The sequence below is a fragment of the Rissa tridactyla genome, chromosome 5 (assembly GCF_028500815.1).
Source record: "Rissa tridactyla isolate bRisTri1 chromosome 5, bRisTri1.patW.cur.20221130, whole genome shotgun sequence".
NCBI classification, from domain to species: domain Eukaryota; kingdom Metazoa; phylum Chordata; class Aves; order Charadriiformes; family Laridae; genus Rissa; species Rissa tridactyla.
In genome coordinates this window covers 39,619,165-39,633,484 of record NC_071470.1, presented here as the reverse complement: position 1 = coordinate 39,633,484, position 14,320 = coordinate 39,619,165, and the positions used below count along the sequence as shown (strand labels likewise).

The 14,320-nt window shown below is 51.9% G+C and overlaps 1 protein-coding gene across 1 annotated transcript in view; it reads left to right on the top strand.

The window, feature by feature from the left end:
* The window catches only part of ADAM33 (ADAM metallopeptidase domain 33), a 31,302-nt gene extending 17,765 nt beyond the window's left edge, over positions 1-13,537 (top strand). The window contains exons 12-24 of the mRNA XM_054203511.1: positions 2,052-2,229; positions 2,602-2,691; positions 3,044-3,239; positions 4,449-4,557; positions 5,093-5,297; positions 6,233-6,310; positions 7,128-7,236; positions 7,577-7,727; positions 8,361-8,451; positions 9,351-9,596; positions 9,888-10,051; positions 10,628-10,645; positions 11,956-13,537. Coding sequence (XP_054059486.1) covers positions 2,052-2,229; positions 2,602-2,691; positions 3,044-3,239; positions 4,449-4,557; positions 5,093-5,297; positions 6,233-6,310; positions 7,128-7,236; positions 7,577-7,727; positions 8,361-8,451; positions 9,351-9,596; positions 9,888-10,051; positions 10,628-10,645; positions 11,956-12,007 — 1,687 coding nt within the window. The 3' untranslated portion in view covers positions 12,008-13,537. The remainder of the gene's footprint in view (positions 1-2,051; positions 2,230-2,601; positions 2,692-3,043; positions 3,240-4,448; positions 4,558-5,092; positions 5,298-6,232; positions 6,311-7,127; positions 7,237-7,576; positions 7,728-8,360; positions 8,452-9,350; positions 9,597-9,887; positions 10,052-10,627; positions 10,646-11,955) is intronic.
* Positions 13,538-14,320: the final 783 nt, after the last annotated feature.

Sequence of the window (14,320 nt, the reverse complement as noted above, 5' to 3'; positions counted from 1 at the left end):
CAGAGGGGTAGCAGCCCCATCCCAAATGAGCCAAGGATGGAAGCAAATGGATGTTATCTGCTAGACACATTACAGGAATCCAAGGCATTTCCCTGGGCTAACCCACACCTCAGCACGATGAAATTATTCTTTATTGTAAGACTGGAGGGCCAAGGGGTGCCCAGTCCCCGGCCATGCTAGCAAGTGGTGCTACTCACAGTGCTAGCACCGCACTCATATTGCGGCGCTGTGGTGGGGTGAGCTCACATCCCTCACCCCAGCCCCACTAAATCTGGTGTTGGGATGCTCCGTGGCGGCAGCCATTAACTTTCATGCCCTCTGGCATCTCTCCAGGGTTTGTTTTCCTGTGCTTTTACCCTTTGATTCAGTCCAGAGCGGTATGAAATTCAGCCGGTTGGTGACAGACACTTTCCCTTCCAAAATCCTTCTGTTGGGTTTTCCAGCTCCTGACGATACAGTCATCCCAGATTTCCCTGCACTGCAGGAAAGCAGCTGTTCATTCCCCATTATTTGAACGCACCCGCTCTTCCAGTTGATAAATAACAGTCGAACGCCACGATGTGGTGTCAGAGAGTCCCCGGGCTTTTCCCGGCGGCACTCAGGGCTGTCAGACTGTCCTGCTGACCCCATGGTGTTTAGTCTCTGCCTGGGTGGATTGTGGTGGGGAAAAACAGGGGCTTTCCAGGGTGAGGCAGCCCCGCACTTGTTTGTTTAGTTATCCTACTAATTAAATGTCCTGCCCGCACCCTCCACAGCTGGATGCGCTGGTGCAAAACAGTAGCAGATGCTGTAGCTCAGCTGTGCCCCTGCTCAGCCCTGCAGGCAAAGCTCTCCGAGCTGACATCTCCCTGTCGTATTTCTTCCGTCTTATTTTGGCTGAAATATTTTTTCTTCACGTGGGCAGAAAACACATTTTTGACTGTGTTCAGCCTGTCCCTATTTGCACGTTCATGTACCAGCTCATGGGTATATTTATTTGCTCACCCTCCGCTTGCACAGGACTTGCAGCTTTCCCTCCAGCTCAAGAGATTTCCCCCAGGCTTCAAAATTACTTTTAGAAAAAGCCCTGTGTGTCATCTCGGAAATGAGAGGTCCTAATATGAAATAAAATGCTTTTTCACCGAGAGGAGGAAATGAAACCAGCACTGAAGGGGAGAGCTGTGCACAGCTCTTACTCTCTGCTTCCTTCTTCTTCATACATCACACAAAAACCCCCACAAACTTGTGCAAAATTACGGAAGAACCACACGCAGAGCTTTGGTAGAAAAATCACCGTTTCCTTCCAGCTCCTTACAGGAAAGGCCAGTTGGGTTGTTAGAGAAATGAACTTACACGTTGTAGGCTCTGATTTATTTTTTTTTTCTGCTCAAGCCTTATGAATGATTTAATATAGTTTTGGGGTTTGTTTTTTTTTTTTTTGTGTTTCTTTTCCATTTTTCTTTAACTTTTTAGAGGATTTTTCTCCATCTCAGCCTCAGAGGTATTTAAACAGCCCCAAAAGGGTATTTCCCATCAGCACTTCAGTGATAGCAGGCACATATATAGCAGACATCCTGGGCAGATAGTCACTGCAGATGTGGAGACCTGCCTTGCGGTTAGGACGGAGGCATTTGCGGTGTCCCAGTTGCAGAGGACTGAGGCACAAAGGTGACACCTGCAGCAGCAATAAGCTGGCAGAGCCTGCAGGCATGGGCGCTCCCTGGGCTGCGAGGTTTAGCCGATGGGGGTCTCCAGTCTCCAAGAGGTTTCTTGCTGGAGGGCTGATGCTCTGGGGGTGGGGTATAGCAGGTCTGCTTGTCCACCCCATCCCATTCTGGAAGATATTTGGGCTTAGTGAGCTGTCCCCTGGTTGTTAGTCTGGTGTTCAGCCGTGCAAGTTAGGCTGGGAGATGTTAGCAGTCGATGCATCTGGATGAAGGTGGCTTCTGCTCTTGGAAGGGTTTGTGCCAGTTTGCTCATGTCCTTATTTCCCAGCTCTGACTGTGGTTTTCCACCTTCTCCTGGTCCCGATCGCCCTGGTTCCCATCCCTCCCCATCTGTCCCCTGCGCAGACACCCCTTCCCTCGCGTGTTCAGCTCCTGCAGCAAGAGACAGCTGGAGAACTACTTCCAGAAGGGAGGTGGCATGTGCCTATTCAACCTGCCCGACACCAAGGACCTGGTGGTGGGACGGAAATGTGGCAACGGCTTTCTGGAGGAAGGAGAAGACTGTGATTGCGGGGAGGTGGAGGTATGGTGCTGGGTGCTGCATTGCTTTCCCGCAGAGGCTTTGGCAGCTCAGCTCAGCTGCTGGGTGGCAGGACGTGGCCCATGTGGAGAGGGGTATTTCCAAAAGAAAGGTGTTTGCTCGTCACCACAGGGGCTCCATCCCAAGGGCTCTTCCCAGTCCCACCTTCCTAAAGCCATTTAACCAGTGCCTGGCTTTCTTCTTGACTTTGCCCTAGAGTGCTCAGGTCTTCCTCATCCCTCCCTGTGACTCAGTTTTCCCGTTGCCAAAAAGAGAAAAGCAGTGCTGTGATGGGTGGAGAAGGGGCTGGGGGCAGCACTGGGGAAGGGATGGACTCACTGATTGAGGTGGTGTCTTCTTCTTCTCTCTACGCAGGAGTGCACCAACCCATGCTGCAATGCACACAACTGCACGCTGAAGGCGGGGGCCCAATGTGCCCACGGTGACTGCTGTCAGAACTGCAAGGTAAGCTCCCTCCCACCATGTCCACTCACCTGCTCAGGGGCTGAGCAGGGAGATATGGCCCCCACCATTCCCTTGGGACTTGTGTGCTGCATGTCCATAAGGTCAAACCCCCCGGCTGCCAAATGAGGAGGGTTACGCGTAAACTTGTATCTGCAGGACACTCTCTGCTGGCTGCTTTGTGGCTGGGTTCCAGCCCAGAAATTTGGCTTTATACCTTGACAGCCCCATATAGTCCCACAGGAGACATTATAGATGGTTTATGGCCCCAAGCTGTACTGGGGGGCAGCAGCAATGCCAGCTTGACCCCTTTCCTGCCACTCAGGGCTGATGTTTCTGTCTCCTCCTGCGGCAGCTAAAGGTGGCTGGAACGATCTGCAGGGAAGCAGCGGGATCCTGTGATCTCCCCGAATACTGCACGGGTGCCTCACCCTACTGCCCAGCCAATGTGTACCTGCTGGATGGCTCGTCCTGTGCCTACGGCGAGGCTTACTGCAACAACGGCATGTGCATGACCCACCACCAACAGTGCGTCCAGCTCTGGGGACCAGGTGAGTCCCACCAGCCCCAGCCCTGCCTCCTTGCCACCCCTCTCCAGAGCAGGAGCCACACTGGGGCTCAGCGCTGTGTCTGCACGTGGGGTCCCTGTGGCCCCTGCCCGTGGGACTGGAGGGTGGTGGATGGAGGGGTTGTGGTGTCCCCATCCAGGGTTGGGGTCTGCATCTGTGGGGTTGGTGTGGAGGGCTGGGGGTGCTGTGCCCACACACTCACAGGTGCCTGGTCCTCTGCTGTGTCCGTCCACCGGCTGCCTATGGCTCCCGTGCTGCATACAGCCCATGCATTACATACAGCCCCCGTGCTGCATATGTCCCCCATGCTGCGTATGATCCCCGTGCTGCACGTGACTCCATAGGCTGCAGGCGACCTCCACGCTGTAGTGCAGCCCATACCCTACATATGGCTGCAGCGCTGCATACAGTGTGTACGCTGCATAGACTGTATATGGCCTTCTCCCTCTAGTTTTAGCCCGTATTTTGCGTATGGCCCTCGCACTGCCTACAGACTCCATTTTGCATATGGCCCATAGATGATGTGGCTCCGATGGTGTACATAGCCTCCATAGTGTGTATGGCCAGATCCTGTGTACGGTTCCACACTTCATATGGCTACATGCTGTATACTGCCGAAGGCTGTATACAGCCCCGACACTGCATATGGTCCCCACTCTGCATACGGCCCATAGCTCATATGCTCCATGTGGCCGTCTGCTGTGTATGGCCCCCAGCTGCGTATGACCCCATGCTGCGTAGGGCCTCCACACTACATATGGCCACCCACAGCCGCATGCTGCACCCTGCCCGTGTGCGCACTACAGTGCCCATACCCACACTGCCAACACCCCGCTCGCACCCCTGTGCACCCCTCTACTGCTCCCACCCCGTACAGGGCACACAGGTCCCCGTTTGCATAGTGGTGCTGTCACCCCCCAGGGCGAGCACCTGTGGGTGCCCCCAGAAAAGCTGCAGCAGGCACAGTGGGGAATCCTCCCCCAGGGCCAAAATCTTCTGCAAGACCCCAGAGCAAAGGGGTTTTCACCCCTCTTGTGCTGTTCGTGTCCTGGCACCTGCATCAGCCGCTCTCTGGGAGACTTTTACATGGTATTTTCTCCATGAGCATCCAGCCCTTCCTCCTGATTTTGATATTTCTCCCTGCTGGCTGCTTTCCCCATCCCATGCAGGATCTTTCCTTCCTCCCTGCAGGCGCCTGGCCAGCTCCGGACGCCTGTTTCCAGGATGTGAACATGGCCGGCAACACCTACGGCAACTGCGGCAAAGACAGCCAAGGGCGCTATGTGAAGTGTGACAAGAGGTGGGTGCAGCACTGGCACCCCTGGGTGCCCCATCTGGTCCTCCTGCACCCGCAGCCCCCCGCTGTAAAGGGACTGTCAGGGTCCTACCTCAGGCTGCTGGCATCACCCCTTGGGCCAGCTCCGTTTTGGACCTGAGGAAGCCACCAGGTCCTTCCTGGGCTCAGTCCCTGTCACTGCTGGGAGGTTGTCCCACCATGCATCATCTCCCAGCCCAGCCTGAAGAGAAGGAAAATCAAAGCAGCATCAGCAGAAGATCCTATTTAGGGAGTGTGTGCTCTTCAGTGTTCCCATTTAGACCATGGATGTTAGAGGGATCCCCGCCGGCCTGTTCCCTCCAACATTTCTCTGTGCTGTCCGTGATTTATCTAAGTCCTTTCTGAACCTGCTGAGCTTCTCCCATCACAAGCTAACATGTCTGTAAATTCAGAGGGAGATGAGCCAGCAGGCAGTGGGGCAGGGGGTGATGGGGCAGGGAGGGTGAGGTGGCCGGTACCCACATCTCCTGCACTCACCTTGGCCATGCCCTCCTCCTAGGGATGCTATGTGTGGCAAGATCCAGTGTCAGAGCTCAGCTAAGAAGCCCCAGGGGACCAATACTGTCTCCATCGACACCACCATCCGCTTCAATGGGCGGGAGGTGAAGTGCCGAGGCACCTACATGTACACTGCGCAGGATGATGAGGAAGACCTCTCCGACCCTGGGCTGGTGATGACAGGGACAAAATGTGGAGATGGGATGGTGAGTACCTCTTCCCAAGGGTGGAGTCTCCTACAGGAGATCGTCTCCTTGGCTCTTATCCCAGCTCCAGTGTGGACATAAGCCCTTCTCTGTGTTACAGCCAGGACATGATTTCCTCCACACTTGCAGATGTTGTCCTGGTGACATCTCAACCAGAGCATGTCTAGACATCACTAGATGCTTGTGTGTGGGCCACCAAATTCTTCTCTCTGGGCTCCATGCTTCTTTACTGATTTAACACATAGTGGAGCAACCCCAACGAGAATTGCCTGCCCAGGATGAGGCTTCCTCCTATGAATAAATTGTTTCCCTGGGGAAGGCTGTGTTAGGAATCAAGACAAGAGATCAAAACAGATGCTGCTAATTGAGCATTAGTTTTTTTTACAGCCCCTGCATCTCAAAGTACTTTACAGAGGGTCAGCTCAGCTGAGGAAGGGCAGAAGCCTGGTAGACAGCACAGTAGCAGGGATGCATGCCAGACAGAGCTGTATGGGGAGAGATGGTCTTTGCTATTTGGCATTTTAATTGTGAGATTTTCATCCCACTTTGGGAGGGAAGGCCAAATGTTGATATTTCATGAGAAAGGATGACTGGTTTTGAAATCCAGTGTTGGGTTTTTTGGCTGGTGCCTGCCTTTTAGGGCCAGATGGAAAATGCCTTCTCCAGGAGCTGCCAGGTGGGTTGTTGAGGGGGAGAGTGGGAGTGGTGGTGGCTGGTCTTTGCTGAACCATCCTGGATTGAGGAATGGCAGAGGTTTCCTGGGCTGTGCTGAAAATTGGAGTGAAATGCATTGACCTGGCACAATACGATTTCACCAACCTGTGTTTTCCAATGGACAGCATCCTTCCAGAGGACTCTCATCTGTGAAGCCAGAAGATCGCTGTCCCCCCTCTCTTGGGTCTTTCTATAACCTTGGCTTCTTGGCTCTCTCTCAGGTTTGCAAAGATCGCCGATGCCAGAATGCCTCCCTTTTTGAGCTGGAAAAGTGTGTTTCCCAGTGCAACGGTCATGGGGTGAGTTATTGCTGGAGACCTATAGCGGGTTCCTGAGAAGAGCGCAGATTCTTAAGCAAAATCAAGTGTCTCCCACAGGGATGAGCCTTGCAACACAGTGGGCATCTGCTTGTCATAACTCTCACGTGCATGAGCTATGGGTGAGACTGCTCTGAGGTCTTTGCTTAACCGTGTCCAAGTTAGAGGAAGAAGATCATTCATGATGCAAGGACCATCTGCAAAATTTGGATCAGGGTCCAATTTGAACTGGAGAGCGTTAAGAGCTCAGAGCAGGTGCCTGTTCCCTCTGAGAGTAAAGCAAGAGTTAGAAACACAACTGGGACTGCAAAAAGGCAGGGAATTCGTTCAGTGAATAGAATGAGACACTATTGTCCAAAGCTTAAAGGCTACAAAGATTTGACCTCTGCGGAATGCAGGGCTTTGTCAGATAAGGCAACAACAATACTATGGTTTAATGGGGAAATCCCAAGGAGAAGATGTTTAACAGACTTCTGGCCTAATGCAAAGTATTAAGGGCATCAGACTTGTCTATGACAAGTGGTGTGAAAACTGGGGCTATAACATACCTGTCTTCAGTGTTTCTGCAAAGAGCAGGGCAATAAAAGTATCATCAAGAAAATATCTCTGAACATTGCAATCCCAGATTTGAAGGGCAACACAGGCACGATCCAAGTGATGTTTAAAGGGTGAATATTGGCAGCGGGTAAGCTCCTTTAGCCCAGACTCCTGCCATTGGGCATCTGGTCTCATCCCCACTGTACAGACCGTCGTTTCCATATGTTCCTCATGATCTCCAACCCTCCTTCTCTCTCTGCAGGTCTGCAACAGCAACAAGAACTGCCACTGCGATGCTGGCTGGGCTCCCCCCTACTGCGAGAAGCCGGGCTTGGGCGGCAGCGTGGACAGTGGCCCTGTGCAGCGTGACAGTGAGTCCCGACTCTTCGACCCGTGCCTTGTGATGCTGGTGGGGCTGGAGCAATGCCACAAAATGGGGAGATGGTGCGATAAAGCTGCTGACAGTTCTGCTCCCAAATGTGCTGGGTTAGGTCTGTTCAGGCCTGTGCCCAGCTTTCATTGCTTGGTGGCCACCCATTTTAATCAGAAGCCACCAGATGGTACTGCTCCCTTTTTAGAGATGTGATCAGCAAAGATGTCCCTAGCCTGGGTGGCCAGGAATGGGCAGACGGGACTGACGTTTCCATTGAGTGAAGCTGGAGGCTGCTGGCTTTCCCAGCACCGCACTCACCTTTGTGCTTTCCCTGCCAGATCACGAAGCCATCTTAGTAACTCTTCTGCTCGTCTTCCTGCTCTTCCTCCCGGCCCTGATGATGAGCATCTACTTTTGGTACCGACGGGAGAACTCGCTCCTGAATAAATGGATAATGGAGATGAGAAGGAGGAGCCAGGAGACATATAGGTGGGTGATGTTTCCTAAATCCCATCTCTTTTGAGGACCTAGTGAGACCCTGAAGTGTTTTCTTGCCACTGGCGGTATCCGGCCTGGTTGGAATGGTTGTGGGGGAGCTGGTGGTGCACAGGGCCTGTTTCAAACTGGTATGAGACCTGGTTGAGGTATGAAGAGTTCTCTCCTGGGACAATCTGAGGCACTCAGTTCTCCCCTGAGCAGAGGACAGGAATGGTCTGTTGGACAGGACAACCCCAGAGAGTGGTGATGAAGTTGGCCTGGTACCAAGGAGCTTTCTTGCCAACTGCTCCTAGCAGGTTGCAAAAACTGGAAGAGCTCTAAAGTAGCGCTGAATTTAGATATTCCCATTATTTCCCCTCCCAGTACAGGTACAGACACACACATACCTCAGCGCCCTTGCAATAATTTGAGAAAAAAACCCCAGAACTAAACAACCTACTTCATTACCCTCATTATCTCAAGACAGACTTGTCATCCCCGCTCACCCAGCACTACAAGACTGTCTGTTAACAATCTGTTAATGGAGACAGGATCTCGCTGACGTGCAGCATTTCAGGAGACAGCTGTTGCAAAAATATTTGCTTTATTTTGCCATCTGTGATTTATGTTTGTGATCCTGGGCAGGAGCAAAACCATCAGTCGGAAGTCAACTGCTGGTCATCCCAAAGCTGCTTTTACCTTGCGGAGCATTTCCACCTCCAGCCACGCTAATAAAGTAAGTAATAACTTGCATTCCAAGTTTGCTTTCCCTCCCTGGGACTTGATGCTTGTGGGTGATCATGTCTCCCTCCAGCAACTGGTCAAGCAACTGGTACTCCATGCTGTTTTTGCGTTGTGTCTACACTGCGAGCCCTTCATCAGTAGTACACACACCTCCTAAAAGTGAGTCTGTTGAGTTCTGCCTGCTCAAAAACACCCCAGTGATTGCCAGGAGCCTTGGCCGGGAAATTGCCCATCACCATGGCAAAGCTTAGCAGGGACTCTGAAATCCCACTGATGACTTTGTGCTGGGTCTATGGGGAGGCAGATGCTTCTGCTGCTGGTTGTGTCAGCTCAGGTGACCTTGGGATGAGTAGGCCCGGGGCTGAATTTAGGTAGAAAGCAGTGGTCTTTTTGAGCATGGCCACAATGGCTGGGATCAAGGCAGAAGGGATGATGTCTCCCGTCTCTGTAATTCAGTCTGGTGAAAATCTGGTAATGGATTCACCAGAGCTGGTCCTGGTCCAGATCTTCTGAGCCCAACACCTTTCTCATCCCTGTGTGCTGTCATAGGATTAGCGAGGAGCAAATTTTTTCAGCTTTTGGGTGCGATGGTGAAAGTGGTGGTCCCAGAAAGTGGAATAAATACCCAATGTTCCTTCTGCGACTCCCTACCACACAGACCTTGAGGGGACATCTGCTTTTTAGCATCCAAGAAAATGCACCTAAGGATTTGGAAGTGTTCAAGACCAGGCTGGATGGGGCTTTGAGCAACCTGGCCTAGTGCGAGGTGTCCCTGCTGATGGCAGGGGCATTGGAACTAGATGATCTTTAAGGTCCCTTCCAACCTAAACCATTCTATGGTTCCATGATTCTATGATTTTCTCCATACTTCTGCTTTTCTCGTCCCTGCAGGCAACACGGGCTGCATGCCCCCCCAAACCCAGTGCTCACCAGCCTGGTTCCCAGCCCGTCAACATTGTTCACCCTCTTCGCCCGACTCCCCACTCCATCCCTCCACGCCCAAGAGACCCCAAGCCTGCCAGGCCACCTCCACCAGTCAGCAAATCACCCATGGTCCCCATCAAAACGGTCGTCTCCCAGGCTAAGATGCCACCTCCGAAGAAACCTCTTCCCTGCAGCCCCGTGAGGACTCCACTGGTGAGCTTTACTGGCTGGCTGTACTTTCCCACCAGACTCATAGAAATTCCCTGGTTTTTGGCTGCCTGTGGCTCTTTTGGGTTGGACACTATTGAGAAACTGTCACGTCACCCTAAGAGATTAATCTGTTGCAATGGTGAAGAAAGCTCAGTAGATAATGATTGAGGTGGTTTGGGTGTTGTTATATGTTTTGAAGCATCTCAGCTCTGCAGCAGGGGAGAGAGGTTTGTAGGAGGTCACTGAATGCTTCTTTGAGGATGTTGTCTCTCACCATACACTTTGTGATCCCAGGTTGTCCCAAAGCACCAGCCCCCGCGCCGGCCACTGCCTGGAAGTCCTCTTCTGGCCAAAGAACTGCCTCCTGCACATGGACAGACCCTGCTGGTCATGGTCCCTCCTACCAACTTCAAGGCATCGGGTATAAGTGCCATGAGCCACCCCACGAGGCCATTAAAGTAAGTTGAGAGAAGAGTCGAGCTACTTCTCACAACTGCTGGGGTCCTGTGGGTCACGTCTGGGCGGGACATTCCAAATGTCACTGTGGTGTGCTCTGGTCTGCCCCTTATGGTGTCTTCAATGTGACCTGGATTTCTCCTGCTCCTCCCCAATGTGGCTGATGTTTACAGGCCAGAGTGCTGAGGATGAGGAGAAATGCTCTGTGCTCTGGGGTATGTGGGTCTGCGCACGCTGGTGGAGTTACAGAGGTGTTCAAAGCCCACCAGCTGTGGGGGTAACTGGCCTGCAGGGCATTGAGGATCTTTGGTAAGGGGCATCTGGGGACAGCACCAACAGGTAGGAAGGAAATCAGAAGACGTCCCAAGTTCTTATACCTGGGGAGCAACCGCAACCAAAGTGACCAAGGTTGGGACTTTGGGTCTTGTCGGGTCCTGATGGGTTAAGGGAGATGCCATCTTTTGGGGGTGCATATGGGCCCCCATCCCAGACCATGGAGCGGGCTGTTGGTGAGCCTCTGGGGAAAGTGGACTGAAGGGACATACGTTGATGCTGTATTTCGTCTTTCCTCCCTACAGACCGATGCCACCTCAAAGGTGAGTCACTGACAACGTGTAGGACCGTTGGGGGATGGTCTTCGCTGCTTGTGGGGCATGGTCTTTGGTTAAGCACTGGGCTAGGACCCAAGAGTCTGGGGATTAAATGTCCGCCTTTCCCAGGGGCTCTTAGATGAGCAGGACATAGGCCCTTTGGATACCCAAACAATAGCAGGGCTTGGACACCTGTATCCAAGGGAATGGAGGACATGGGCTTTCCAGTTTGGAGCTGTGAGATTCAGTCCAAGTCCTTTACAATATCACTGCTACTTTCAACTCTCGCTGTATTGCTAAATCCCCTGGAAATAGGTCAGTGGAGCCTCAGGGGATCACGCTTGCATTCACTCCTGCTAGCCAGGTTTGTGGGCCATATCCAACCATGGAGAGAAGGCACATGCTGGACTGAAGTTGGCTTTCATCCCCAGATGGTTTGCCTTGCTAATTACTGTTTTGACCCTCTTGGACCATTTTAGGTTCCTATGTCTTTGTAGTTGCCACCACAAGGAGGCTGAATGTGCCCCAGAATTTCTCAGTGTAATTCAATCCCTGTAGCTCATCTCTTCTAGTAGATAAACCAGGCCTGTTCTGTGGTCCTGAAAGAAAATATTTGTCACATCCCAGCAGAAAAACTCAACTCCCTCTCCAGATGGTGTAGTTTTGTCCTTGCTGCCCGCTGAGAGCATTCCCTGGCCGTCCTCTCTTGAAATGGAGCCCATGTAAAAAAGTGTTGACTGGTGGGGCCAAACTTGCGCCAGGGAGCAGGAGGTACCCGTGTCCTGGTCTGAATTTGTTACTTGACACGACCAACGTGGTAAGAGAGGGTCAAGGAACTGTTTTCTTTCCTAGATGGATGAGGTGAGATATTTTATGAATTCCCAGGATGGACTATAGGGTCCATATCGTGTTGGTCGATTTGGTGACGTCTCTTGGTAGCGCACAAACCACGTTTTGGCTGTTTTGGGGAATCTGAGAGCAGTAACCCCTTTGGGGACATTGTTCCTGCAGTTGGTGGGCTCACAGTTCTCACTGCTGGTTTCTACCCAGTGCCACCACCTGCTTTTGTGGGCTCTGTGTCCTATAGGGTTTTGAGGGTACGCCAAAGGAAAACACCCCAAAGGGATACAATTTGGGGTTGTATCTTTGAGAGAGGACATGGCATGGGTGACCATGACAGTCCCAGGTCCCCTCTGGTCCCGGGTTCAGCAGCTGGTCTGTCTTCCCTGGGCTTTGAAAGGGTGGTTGTGGTGGAGATGGATGCTTGGTCTCTGCACTCAAATGAATTGTCTTCTTTCTCTTTCTTCTTGCTCTAGGCCAGTCCCGCCCATCAAAGTCCAATCAACCTCCTTCCCCTTGAAGAAGTGACAAACCAAGGACACCTTAAGCGCATCCTTCCTGAGCTGGCTCTCCTGATTTGCACTGCTGCTGGCGACAGGGGTCTTTTATTCCTCTCTTGTTTTATTTGTCTTTTGATACCAGAGGACTATTTTTATAAGACAGAATATGTATTCAGCACAAAAACTGTAGTGGTGGGGGGAGGAGAGGGGAAATCGGTACCATGACAAAACTAAGGGTTGGGGTAGGCTGGTGGTGGGTTTGCCATGATGGAGACTCCACCACAGCTTCTGGCATCGCTTCCTGGCCAATTTACCCCCCAGCTTTAGTTTCTTATTGACATTGCACGTGGGCTGGGATAGGGTGACTTTGGGTCAAGTGAACATCCAACACTGACGAAAGATGCTGACAACAGTGGCAGCGAAAGCCGTGTAATATCCTTCTAGCTACCTCCTCCTTCTCCTCCAGGCCCCACCATCACCCACTGCCACCAGAGTTCAATGCTGGGTATTGTCTCCGGGGAGACATTTGCCATGAGAGAAAAGTGGTTTCCAGTTTGGACTCTGCCATACAGTGCCGGGACATTTCCATGAAGGATCCAAGTTCTCAGGCTTCTCCTGGCCTCCTGCCTGATTGCACAAGAAAAACCAGTGACAATGCTGGGGCCATACCTGGAAGGAGAAGCTGTCTGGGAAACGGTTTAAGGTCTGAAGTGCTGGTGGCAGCTGGTTACCAGGGTGCTTTCTAGGGGCTCAGGAGCCCTCCATGAACATTGCATGTTCCCTGCTTATGGGGCAAGCCCAACAGTGGCTCTGTGAGCTGCTAACACTCTGCTGTCCAAAGGGGGAAGTAGCCACAAGCCGGGAACAGGAGCAGGAAGACCTCCTGCCTGTGTCAATGGCTTGCCCAAAGGCCTTGGCCAAGCCATTGCATTTCTCTGTGCCTCAGTTCCCCCTGTCTGTAAAACAGGGGGTAATACCTACCTCACAGGGGTGTTGTGAGGTTTAACAAACTGATGTCTTGAAAGGGCTTTACAATCCTCAGATGAAAGGTGCTGTTGACCTGCACAGTACTATACCGTGCCACTTTCGTATGACTTGACATGCGGCTCTGTCAGGGTCTGAAATGAGAACAAAGGCTTTGTACTGTCTGCTGGCTCCTCCGTCTCTTTTCTTGTTCAGATGTTCCTTGAGCCTTTAGACACCGAGGACTCTGGCTCTCCCACCACATCAGTGCAAACAGACAGCCCTGGAACCCCTTCTCTTACCCCTGAAACCTGGGATCATTTGGTCCAACTGGGTGTGAAATGTCAGCTACCCTGGCGTAGTTCCCATCTGTCCTAGGAAAAATTTTTTGAGATACGTTGAACCAATGTAAAGGTTGTTCATGATGTAGGCTCAGGGACAACCCTCAGGAAACTTCTCTGGTGTTTCATTACCCCCAGGGTTATAAAATGGGCTGCTAATCGTAGGTTGTGGTTAAGGCCGCCTTAACCTAAGCTGTCCTTACTCTCTTAACATCAGACTTTGTTTCGAAGCCTTTGGTCACACACGTGGGTCTTCCCTGAAGCATCTCTGGTACCTCTGTATTTGTCTTGGTTGGTGAATATCCCAGTGGGATGTGGGATCCAGCAGCTCCTCTTACTCTGATAGCAAGTCACAAAATCACAGAGACATTTAGGTTGAAAGGGACCTCTTGAGATCATCCACAGATGACCTCCAGGGGACAGGATACCTGAACTGATCCCTAAACCTTCCCAAGGTGCCATTCTTTTTAGTGATCTTCCAAGGACTTCTGACATGGTCAGACTTGAGGAAGAGCCTATGGAGCTCCTGGAGAGGGTAAACCTGGCTGCCTGCCTGCCTGTGAATGCCCTTGCTTCTACTGTCCAGTATACGTGTTAGCAGAGGGTTAAACAGTTGGAGAGGGTTTGGAGAAGTCGCTGCAATGATGGAGTGGCTGGAAAAAACTTTTCTCAATGAGTCGAGCCATTTAACTTAATGACAAAGTGACAGCTCTGCAGTCAAAAAAACACCTTACTGTGAGACCAGCAAGCGAATGATCACATCAAGCTGATGCAATGTCCTGGGGCTTGGATTCTTGCCCATTAATGCCACCTACCTGGCTATTACACTCCCTTTTGTCTCCTCGTGTTGCCAGTGGGGAGAGATGAGGAGTTCATCCTCTACAGCTATCCAAACTTCACCAGCAGTGCAGAGCTAGGACACGCACATTCGGGGGCTAAATTTGAGCTATTCGGGGTAGAAAGGAATGGACAGAAACCCCCATTTCTGATCTCAGCGATCCTGCAAAGATGTACTGGTCTAGGTGCTCTGCTCAGCA